Source organism: Mus caroli, chromosome 7 (genome assembly GCF_900094665.2).
Source record: "Mus caroli chromosome 7, CAROLI_EIJ_v1.1, whole genome shotgun sequence".
NCBI classification, from domain to species: domain Eukaryota; kingdom Metazoa; phylum Chordata; class Mammalia; order Rodentia; family Muridae; genus Mus; species Mus caroli.
This window is the reverse complement of record NC_034576.1, coordinates 45,137,858-45,149,338: the sequence shown is the minus strand read 5'-3', so window position 1 is coordinate 45,149,338 and position 11,481 is coordinate 45,137,858. Positions and strand designations below refer to the sequence as shown.

The following is an 11,481-nucleotide window of genomic DNA, read 5'->3' as shown; positions in this document are numbered from 1 at the left end:
CCACTGCACTTACACAAGTGTGTGTGCTTGTACACACACACACACACAAATACACATAAATAAAAATAAGAAGTAGATCTTAAAATCGAAAGACAAAACCAAAAGCAGACCAATCACAACAGAAGCTGTAAAGCTGGAAACCCCCCTTTTGGAGATGAAAGGACATCATGGAATGGGTGTCTCTTAGCATCACTGACACAGGCTGCTGCATCAAGAGCCAGGGGCCTCCTGGTGTACATTGTCATTGCACAGTTGGGAAGCCAAGAGGAAAAGCCATGTGTTGGAATATCCCATGAGTGGAAAGGGACGCAGAGGATGCTTCAAACAGAACTGAGAGGTCTTTTATTTGTGGATCCCTGCGGAGACAGACATAAGGTGCTTGGGGAGGGGGCGGGGGGAGACAAGTCTAAGGGTGACAAAGGCAAGGCTGGGTCAATACTGAGCTACTAGAGGACACTGCACACAGAGGAAAATGCAGGTGGGTTCCACTCCTGTGTTCCAGGGAGGAGGTTGTGGCATGGATCCCTGAACCTGAAAGAGGATGTTGTGGTCTGAATCCTTGGGTCTGAGAGAGGCGATTGGAGTCTGGACTTGTGGGTCTGAGGGAGGAGATTGGAGTCTGGATTTGTGAGTCTGAGGGAGGAGGCTAGGGCCTGAACTTGTAGATCTGAGGGAGAAGGGCTGGGAGCAATCCTGAGTCTCAGGTTCCCTCAGCAGGCTTCATGTGGGCGGTGTAGTCAGTCCATAGCTAGCTTGTCTGAATGGTGGTCTGGATCCAGTTAGTGAACTTGCAGAGATTGGTGTAGACACTTGGTATGCCAGGCTGCCCACACTTTCCTTGTCCCATAGACACGAGCCCTTGTAGGGATCTGTTGCATACTATGGGACCCCCAGAGTCCCCCTGAGAGAGAGAGGGGAGGGAGGGAGGGGAAGGAAAGAGGAGGAGAGGGGGAGGGGGAAAGTGAAAGGGAGGTGGGAGAGAGAGGAAGAGGGAGAGGGGTGTAGGGGAGGGTGAGGGAGAGAGAGTCAGAATCCAGGAGAGCATGAGCAGAAAGTCTCAGAGCATCCCCATAAGTAAGCATCATAGACAGAGACAGAAGGAAACCAGCCACATTCCCTTGCCAGAGCCCTGTGTCCACACAACTGACTGCTTTCCTGGGGCTTGTTGCTTGCCCTGTCTGTCTATCTGTCTCCTTCAGGGCTTGTTTTTCTGCCTCTGTGTCTTTGTGTTCTGTGTGTGTTTGTGTTTCCTTCGTTTTCACTTTTTCTCAGAATGGCTATTTCTGTTTCTTCCTAGATCTACTTAGTGGTGTTTGTTTGTTTGTTTGTTTGTTTGTTTGTAGTACTGGAAGCAGAACCCAGTGCCTTTGTTGAGGTGCTCTACCCCTGAGCCACGCCCTAGCTCCTCACTGTGGGAGGGGCTGAATGGCTACGGTTATAGGTTAGAACCACTATGCCTGGCTTCTGGGTCTCTGCCTCCTTGATCCTCTTTCCTCCCCTCCTCCATTCTCTTCCTCCATCTCCTCCTCTTTTTGAGAAAGGGTCTCACTGTGTATATCTGGCTGGCCTTGAACTTACAGACATCACCTGACTCTGCCTACCCTGCTGAGATTAAAGCGGTGGCTCCCCCACGTCTCACAGTCCACCTCAGTGTGCCTCGGGTGTACCTTCTGCACCTCCCTGCCTCGTCTCTGTTCCACCCTCCCCGAGTCTCACATTGCACGAGTCCTTTTGGTCCTGTCCTCCTCCAGCGCAGAACATACTGAGGTGGTACACAGGGTCATACAGCATCCGGCAAGTCTCCTCTGATGCCACCAAGAGATTCACACACTGCAGGAGGCTGGGCAGTTTCCCTGGGGCACACAATGGAGGGTCAGTCCATTTTGGCTGTGTAGGGAACTTCTCAGAGAAGGCAACCCTGTTCCCAGCAGCTTACCATTCTTTAGTTGACCCCAACCAGAGACTAGGCAGGTATCTCCAGGAGTGGGGCATTGGGTAGCCACAGGGATGCTCCTGATGGTGTTAGACTCTATCACTGATTCGTTTAGTTTGATGAGCATGAGATCGTTGGCAAAAGAAGGATCGTTGAAGTTGGGGTGCTGGATGGAGAGGTGGGCCTCTAACATCCGGCTGCCAGGCTCTTTGGAGCCTTTCAGGTTATGCAGGCCCAGTCCCACGATGTAGGACCTGAGGATCACCCAGAAGGTGAGTATACAGTGGCACCTGTATCTCCCAACTCATCCTCCACCCTAAAGCAACAGCGCTCTCCTGCTTGCCTTTCCTTTCCCCTAGACTGCCCCGTCCCTTAGGTTTGGGTTCCCCTCAACACTGTGGCCACTTGCGCGCCCTCTGCAGGCCGCGTGTGATATTGAAACCCCTCCCCTCAGCATCCTGCCCTACCACCCCACTCACTCCTGTAAGCAATGTGCTGCTGACAGCACCCACTGCGGATGCACCAAGACGCCCGAGCAGAAAAATCCGTCTTCTGAGAACAGTGCCGCCTGCCAGGGTTGCGAGTGTGGGGAGCAGTCCTGGCCTTGTATGATCCGGCTGCTGACACTTGAGGCGGAGGCTCCTAGGGATGGAGTCAGGATTGGGAGGGTGTGGAGCAGGGGCGTTCAAGGCTTCTGGGATGGGAGCAGGGTCCAGATGAGAGCTCAGAGCTATGGGGGTGATGTTTGAGTGAAGGGGATGTTTGAGTGAAGTGACGTAATCAGAGGTTTCAGTGGGTGGATGTGTGTGTTGTTGCGGGGGGAGGGGGAGAAGGTAGGGTCGAGACTGGAAACAAACTATGAATCCTGGATTAGAGTTCTTTCCCACAGGGTCTGAGTGAAGGGGAGTGGTTAGAGCCTCAGGGCGAGGTCATGGTAGGGAATCAGCTCAAGAGATAGGATTAGGGTTCCTAAGGGTAGGATATCAAAGTTAAGGACTTGGTTAAGAGTTTGGGGATGGAATTAGGGTTTTACGGTCTGGGTCATTGCTAGAGACAGGTTCAGGACACAGCCTCGCTGTCCCTGGAGGTAAGATTTACTGCAGGGGCTTGTCCAGGCTTTCAGGGGTAGAGCCAGGGCTGGGGACAGCATGAGGGCGCTGGACCAGGGAGGGTTTCAGAGCAGAAATGTGGCTGGGGCTTCCGAGGTCTCAGGGGAGGTGTCATGGAAAAGGGGAAGGAAACTGCTTTAAAGCTGAGTGGTTGAGGCAAGAGTCTGGACTGGTTGCAGGCAGGGCTCATCATAGCAGGGTGTCAATGTAGAGACCGTGGTCTCTGCCTCCTGAGAAGGCTTAGAGTTCACCACATAAGCTGGGCAGATCTGGGGACAAGGTCTTACTTCGGGGATGTGGGAGTGGCTGAGGACAGGCAAAGAGGCTGGTTCTTAGGGACGGAGTCTGAGAACAGGAGTATGGGTGAAGCTTCAGAGTTCATAAAAGTCAGCTAGAGAGAGGAGAATTACGGTGAAGGGGCTGGCAGAGTCAGGACTGGATGGTGATTCAGGACATAGGACATGGGACTAGTCTTCAGTCACCAAGCAACTGGTGACTGGAGTGGACCGAGAACTTCAGGGTGGAGTCAGGGTTCAGAGGGGTGGAATCAGGACTGAGAGGGATGGGGTCAGGGCTCAGAGGGGTGGAGTCAGGGCTGAGAGGGATGGGGTTAGGGCTCAGAGGGGTGGAGTCAGGCAGGTTCCTTGAGAGGAGTTAAAGCCAGGAGCCTTCTTAGGTCTGGGAGCCAGGATCATCAGCACACTGGATTAGAGTCCTTTGTCAGGAAGACGGGTCAGCTTGGATTCTCAGGCTGATCTTCAGGACCCAGGAACCATTTCTCCCTCTCACACAGTCACGACTCCAGGAGCTGTTAAGCTTTTGTGGCACAGCTGTGCTTCCATGCACCTCCCCTCAGGCATATCCAGCCACAGCCCATTCACCCAGGCAACATCTTTATCCCAGAGGGGGCTGGGAGGGAGTGCTGGTTTAGCATGCACAAAGCCTTGGGTTTGGATCCCAGCACCACAGCACCAAGTAAACTGGGCATGGTGGTACACACCTATAACCCCAGCACTTAGGAGGCAGAGGCAGAAGGATCGGAAATTTAAGGTTGTTCTTGGCTGCTTGGTGAATTCACAGCCAGCCTGGACTAAGTAAGACTCTTTAAAAAATAAATAAGTGGGTCAGGTATCAACTCTAGCATTCAGGGGACAGAGGCAGCCTTACTTCTGAAAGTTTGAGACTAGCCTGATGTACATAGGGAGTTTAACAGAAAGAATCAACTAGTCACTCAGGAACTGGGCACAGATCCTGTCTTCCCCTTAGTGGTACCACTAAGACTGTCGCTCCTTTTCAGGATCTGTCACCCTTTACAGCCATGACCACACACAGTCACATCATACTGCCACATCAGACAGTCAGAAACAGTAGGACACTGAGTCCTGCTGTTGGCTGACACTGTTCACTGGGGCACACACCATGACACACACACTCAGATACCTGTGACCTCAAGGATGAGGTACCCCAGGAACCAGCCCCAGGGGGTTCGTGCAGTGACCATCATGTTGGCTCCTGGAAATGAAGACAACAATGAAGCTGGACGGTAGTCTTTACTCCCTGCCTCCCCATGACCTCTCCCTTGCCTTTTTCATTTGTGGGATGTGATCGGGTAGAAAGAGACAGAGAGAAAGGGGAAGAAGTAAAAAGGAAGAGGAGGAGAAGGAGGAGAAGGAGGAGGAGGGTGAAGCATTTATTTAAGGATGGGTGGGGGTGTGGAGAAATGGAGGCATACATCTTCACTTAGGACAGATGAAAGACCACGACAGGGCTTCACTTAGGACAGATGGAAGAGCCCGACAGGGCATTCAAGAGATCTATCTGGTTGGAGGCAGTCTGAGAGGCAGAGATCAGAGCCAGAGGTCCAGAGAGGAATGCAGGGATGCTTCTAAACAGAGAGAGTGAAAGCAAGAGAGAGAGTGTGTGTCTCACCTGCTGCTTCTGGGCTCCGGATTCTGCGGCTGAGCTGAGCTAAGCTGAGCTGGTTTGCTACCCACAGGGGCCCCCATGGGGCTTATAAGCTTCCTCAGCTGGGGCTGGCCTGCCCCCCAGGGGACACATTCCATACGTCAGATGCTGCAGGCTCCAGCTCAAAGCCTTCAGGCTGCCTCCAAGTCAGGTGGAGTCTGGGGCACAGGGAGGGAACAGTGTCCAGACCCCAGCCTCTCTGGCCTTTATTCTTCCCCCTCCCTTGCCTCCCCTTCATGTTCTTTCATTCATCCTTTCCTTCTCTCAGGCTCCTTTTACTCACTAAATGAAATTCCCCCTACCTCACTCCTATAGTCTCCCTCTGTGTCCTTCTGTTCGTCCTCTGAAAACTGCCCCAGCACCAAATCCAGCCTGCATCTCCTACTTCCTTGGAAATCTTATCTGTGACCCACCTCTCCATCTTCCTTTTCCCCACGATAGGATCTGGGTAAGCATCACTCCATGCTCAGCCTGAAGTCAGACAACCTTGCACACAGATCCTCCTTCTGCAGATGACCTAGTGCAGAGGGTCCTAGGAACGAGGCTGTGATAGAGGCACCCCGTAGTCAACAGCAAGTGGCAGCTCTCATGCTTGGAATTCTAAATCAGGTCAGGGACTAGGAAGAGTGATGTCTCCATGTTCCTGGGACTCCTGTCCCGGTGATCAGGGGGAGAGATGTACAATCAAGAAGACAGAGGAATCAAGAGATAAATGGTAGTTGGTAGTGTCCGAGTCAGATGACTATGAGGAAGAGTGGGAACCAGGCAAGTGAGGTTGCATCAGAAGACGTCTTGGTATTTGTCCGTGGATGGCATTCCCATGGGAAGCAAGGCAGACAGGCAGCCTTCAGAAATGGCTTAGATATCAAGGTTCAGTGGTAGAGGAAGTGACATGACTTGTTTACTTTGTGAAATTGCTCTTGGTGAGGAGAGACAGAGGTAGGGATTGAAGGCTGGACCATGACTGGGAAAGCGCTGAGATTCAAGTGGGAGATGCTGGGGTCCAGGAGGGAGATGCTGGGGTCTGATGGGAGATGCTGAGGTCCAGGAGGGGGATACTGGGGTCCAGAAGGCAGATGCTGGAGTCCAGGAGGGAGATGCTGGGGTCCAGGAGACAGATGCTGGGGTCCAGGAGGGAGATGCTGGGGTCCAGGAGGGAGATGCTGGGGTCCAGGAGGGAGATGCTAGAGTCCAGGAGGGAGATGCTAGAGTCCAGGAGGGAGATGCTGGAGTCCAGGAGGAAGATGCTGGAGTCCAGGAGGGAGATGCTGGGGTCCAGGAGGGAGATGCTGGGGTCCAGGAGGGAGATGCTGGAGTCCAGGAGGGAGATGCTGGGGTCTGGTGGGAAAGTCTGGGATTCAAATGGGCATCCTGGGTGCATCAAGTCTCATAGGTACATACTGTGATTGATGAGGCCAGTACTGATGACAGGGAGGCCAGCTAAGGCAAAGAGCAAACAGGTGGGTGGTGCTTGTCTGTCTTCCCACTGGGTCAGGTGGAGGTGACCTAGAGTTATGGATGTAGGCAGTGGGGACATTTCTGGTCTCACATATTGGGGTTATTTGCACTAAGATGGGAATCCATTTCAGAGACAAGAAGGGACAAATGTGAACCAAGAGAACTGGGAGATGCCAGACCACAGAAGGACGTGAAGGCTCAGAGAGATGGAGACTTGGAGATCTGCAGATGGGAAGAGCAGAAGCACATACCTGGAGGGACACGTGACAACCTCACACTCATCCCTCACTGGAGGATTCTGGGTAGGGGCTTTACACCGTACATCTCTCAGAGACCATGGAGAAACATATGCATGTTTCTGTTTGTGTGTGAATTCTCCTAACATCTGCTTTCCCCTAGGCTGGGAGACACAGATTCCGGTGTCTTGTTTTTGCTGGTGATATTCATTCACTATGGAGGGGTTAAACAGGTGCACATAGAGATAGAGATAGGACCCCAAGCACTGAGGCAGACAGGGAGAGAGGAGACTGATAGGCAGGGTCACAGTAACAGACATAGCAATAGGGTACTATTATTTATTTAACTGGGGAGCACTCCTTTGCTTCTGACTCTACCTTCAGGGTTTGTACACAGTAGGACTGGAAGATTCTTTACCCAGAGTGCTTGGGCCAGAAGAAATTGAGATCTTTCTTTCTTTCTTTCTCCCACCCCTCTTTGTGTGTGTGTGTGTTTTCATGTGTGTTTAGGTCCACATGTGTGTAAGGATACACGTGTAAAGCCAGAGGTCAGCCTCAGCCATCATTCCTCAGGTGTTACCCATCTTTCTTATATTTTGAAGACAGGGTCTCTCCATGGCTTGTGATTCACTGGCTTAGTGAGGCTGAGTCCCAGGGATCCTGGTTTTGCCTCTCCAATGTTGGGAGTACAAGCACGACCATACCTGACTTTTCATTTTTTATTTTTTCATCTGTTTTCTGGGAATAGAAGTTAGGTCCTCATGCTTGTAAGACAAGCACTTTACTCACTGAGCCATCTCCTCAATCTGGTTGTCAAGCATTTTCAAATACATGAGAAGTCAGTGAGATTGGAGAGGTGGCTCAGCAGTCACAATCAAGACTGTGTCCCAGTGGGTGGCTCACAAATGCCTGTAATTCCAGTTCCAGGGGGCTCTGTCGCCCTCTTCTGGCTTCCTTGGACACTATACTCATGTGCACATATCCACACACAGCAGCACACATTTAACTAAAACTAAAAATAAAATATTTTTTAAATTATCAAAATTATCATATTTATTTTGTTTGGTATGTGTATATGTACCTATGTAAGTATACATATATGTATGTATTTATGTAAGTATACATGTATGTAGGTATGTATGTATGTGTGGGTACATGCATGCTACTACATGCTTACCAAAGTCAGAGCACAACTTGCAGAATCAGTTCTCTTCTCCTACCATGTGAGTCAAAGGATGGAATTCAGATCTTCTGTAAGTGTGTTGATCTACTGAGCCATCTTGGACCCCTATTAAACTCTTTCTGAAACAGAGTCACTCTATAGCTCAAGGTGGTCTTGAATTCCAGATAATCCTGCCCCAACTCTCTAAGTGCTAAGACGGCAGGTTTGAGTCACCACATACACAGTGGCTTTACACAGTCTTCCCGACATGTTTCATGGAAGGGAATTTACCAATCAAAGGTGTCATTTTGGTGTTCTAGAAATTTAGATTTTGAAGTGTGTTTACTGACTTAGAGACACACAACCTGTGATTCATTTCTCTTGATGATTTTGTGGAATAGGGGTCTATAGACTTCGTTTTACAGATAAGGAAACTGAGGCACAGAGAGACAAGTAAACACTGAAATTCAGTTAAAAGCTGAAGCTGGAGGGATTTAGCTGATGAACAGAACAAGACAATGAGCAGGATGGAGCCTGCACGGTGAGAAGGTGGCCAAAGTCAGATGTGGAGAAACATGGGTGCTAGGGGTAGAATAATAATAATAATAATAATAATAATAATAATAATAATAAATAATAACTGTAGAATAATACTATTGTAAGTAATAATATTTATAATATTATATGAACACATACTATTAATAATATAAATAATAAATATTATATTTTATTATATCATACATGAAATATAATAAAATATGTATAATATTATAACTAATAAAATTATAAAGAATAAATATAAAATATAAATAATATTATTATAAAAAGTAATATAATAAATAATTAATATTATTATTATTAATAACAGCTCAAAAATATAATGGAAGACTAACCTTTCTAGATCGCCTCTATTTTGTATGTTTTATTGGAATTGCTTTATAAACATGACTCTGAGAAGCCCAGAATTATGCCCAACTATGGAAACAAGAGACAGACAGACACACAGAGAAATCAAACTGTGGCCGAAGGCTGCACAGCAAGCAGAGTGGCGGTGAACTTGAGACTTCTAGCTTGAGAGCAAAGTGTGTGGTGGTTTGAAGATGCTTGGCCCAGGGAGTGGCACTATTAGGAGGTGTGGCCTTCTTGGAGGAAGTGTGTCATTAGGGGGTGGGCTTTGAGAATTTCCTCCTAGCTGCCTGGAAGACATCAGTGTTCTCCTGTTTGCCTTCCAAACAAGATGTAGAACTCTCAACTTTTCCAGTGCTATGCCTGCCTGGACAGTGCCATGTTCCCACCAGGATGATAGTGGACAGAACCTCCGACCCTGTAAGCCTGTCCCAATTAAATGTTGTCCTTACAAGAGCTGCCTTGGCCATGATGTCTCTTCACAGCAGTAAAACCCTAAGTGCATATTGATCACACTCTTACATTGCCTCTCAGGAAACTGTGGTGTTTGAAAGATGTCATCTTCCTTCAGGGACACAGGATATGGGGAGCCCAGGGCACACTCAGGCTGGACATCTCTCACTTGAGCTATCATCCTTTAATCTTACACACAGGTGAGGTACAGCCTGGACAGGGGAAACCAGAGGCACTGAGGTTGGGGGGTGCGGTGCCAGGCAGAGCCTACTCCTAGCAAAACTGGAAAAACAGGCCCTTGTGTTGCAGACAGGTGAGCTAGGCTGCTTACTGAGGATGCTCTTCTATGGTAGAACCCCAGACTTCCTAGCTGGATTCCTGCTAGAAACCCAAGCAATCTCGGGGACCTGTTAAACTTTCCTGCTAAACCTTCGAAACAGATGAGGTTGGAAGCAGACCAAGCTTCGAGGGCAAATGCAGGTGACATCCTTGCTTTACTCAATGGCAAGAAGCTATCTTAGTACCTGTCACCTTCCATAAAGACCAGTGTTTTCTGTCCTAAGTATGGACAAAGCCCGTGGGAGAATCCACAGGGCTTCCAAGGAGAAACCAGAACAAAGTTGGGGCAATCTCCAGGATCCCATACATGAAGATGGGGAGGTTGGGGGATCTCAACAGCTTGTGGGGAGGGTCTGGCCTGGAGCAGGCACAGAGAATGCAGCTGGATCCCAACAGTGAGACAGACAGTTGGAGGTGAGGGGGAACTGGGAGCTGAATTGGGTAAGTAAAGAGGGGCATCGGTAAACACCACAACCAGCTCGGAGGACCACTACTGCCGTTGGGATGCGGCTCAGTGATGGAGCACACACATCAAGCAAGTGGACATGGGTTCTGTCCCTCGTTGCTCCCCAGAACTGTACACTGCTGATGGAGTTTCATCTGAAAGTCATAGTGAAAGCCTGCTGTACTAAAATACAAAGAAAAGAGAAGGCCTGGGGTGTGCATCGGAGGTAGAGCCTTTGCCTAGCTTCCAGTGAGGAGCTGGGGACATGGCTCAGGGGTAGAGAACTTTCCTAGTATGCACATGGGCCTGGGATGAGTCCTGATAACCACAGGGGGAAAAAAATAAAAATTTTGAACAGAAAGAAAACCTGAGCTGCCCTTGGAGTCACAGGGTCTTCATTTTGACTTCACTGTGGACTTGAGAAACTGGCATGCTCACTTCTGTTTTCATGACTGAATCTGAACTCTCATCACCCCGGTTAACACCTCCACCGGCCAATAGTAAAAGATGGTACTTCTCTTATGGTCAAATCTTGGTTTCTATATTACTTTTAAAAAAAAAGATTGATTTATTATTATTATATGTGAGTATGCTATAGCTGTCTTCAGACACACCAGAAGAGGGCATCTGATCCCATTTTACAGATGGCTGTGAGCCACCATGTGGTTGCTGGGAATTGAACTCAGGACTTCTGGAAGAGCAGTCAGTGCTCTTAACCTCTGAGCAACCTCTCCAGCCCAGTTTCTATATTCTTTCTGAAAGGGAGAGGGAAGCAACACACACACACACACACACACGCACACGCACACGCCTCCCAGCAGGCTCTGTGTTGCTCACGGTTTCCCCTGTAAAACACATCCAGATCCCCAGGGTCTCGCATTCCCTGCACACACATCCACACATCCAGCCTGCGCTTTACAATCCCGTAGTTTCTGCTGTTGTTTTAATCGGAACACCAGCCTGGTCTTACTATGTCCCACACCATCCTGAAACAGCTGGATTGGTGGAGCTGAAATGGCCTTTTAAAGATCCACTAAAACACCAGCTGGGTAGCAATAGCCTGGGGGGGCTGGGCAAGCTTCCCCGGAAGGCTGTGAATTTGTCCAATGTATGGGGCTGATTCTCCCGAGCCAGGATTTATGGGCCCAGGAACCAAGATGTAGAAATGGAAATGATTCTCACTATCAGTGCTAGTGACTGGCTAGGAAAATTTATTCTTTCTGTTCTCACAACCTTATGCTCTGCAGGCTTAGAGGTTTTGGTTTCAGAAGCAGAGCGTCTTCCTGGGGACACAGCACACAGCTCACTGAGTTGGAAGTTAAGAGTTTCCTCGTTATTTGGAGGTCCTGATGCTCTTGAGCCAATTAAGAAAGGTGTAACAGTATTAGCAGAAGTGATATATCCAGACTACCAGGGGGAAATTAGGTTGCTTCTCCATTATGGAAATAAGGAAGAACATGTCTGGAGGGTAGAGG

At 49.1% G+C, this 11,481-nt stretch overlaps 1 protein-coding gene across 1 annotated transcript; it reads right to left on the bottom strand.

Moving 5' to 3' along the window:
* Positions 1–321: 321 nt before the first annotated feature.
* On the bottom strand, positions 322–5,020 carry Klk4 (kallikrein related peptidase 4). Its single transcript, XM_021168862.1, has 6 exons — positions 4,972–5,020; positions 4,483–4,554; positions 2,413–2,575; positions 1,937–2,187; positions 1,717–1,853; positions 322–901 (listed from the first exon to the last, which is right to left on the bottom strand). The coding sequence occupies exons 2-6, from the start codon at positions 4,544–4,546 to the stop codon at positions 749–751; spliced, it is 768 nt and encodes a 255-aa protein (XP_021024521.1). The 5' UTR covers positions 4,547–4,554; positions 4,972–5,020; the 3' UTR covers positions 322–748.
* Between the last annotated feature and the right edge of the window lie 6,461 nt (positions 5,021–11,481).

Coding starts and splice junctions, on each gene's coding strand:
- Klk4 (XM_021168862.1), bottom strand. CDS start 4,546: ATGATGGTCACTGCACGAACCCCCTGGGGCTGGTTCCTGGGGTACCTC. Junction 2,576..4,482: donor CCTCATCCTTGAGGTCACAG/GTATCTGAGTGT, acceptor CTCCATCCCTAG/GAGCCTCCGCCTCAAGTGTC. Junction 2,188..2,412: donor GCAGCACATTGCTTACAGGA/GTGAGTGGGGTG, acceptor GGTGATCCTCAG/GTCCTACATCGTGGGACTGG.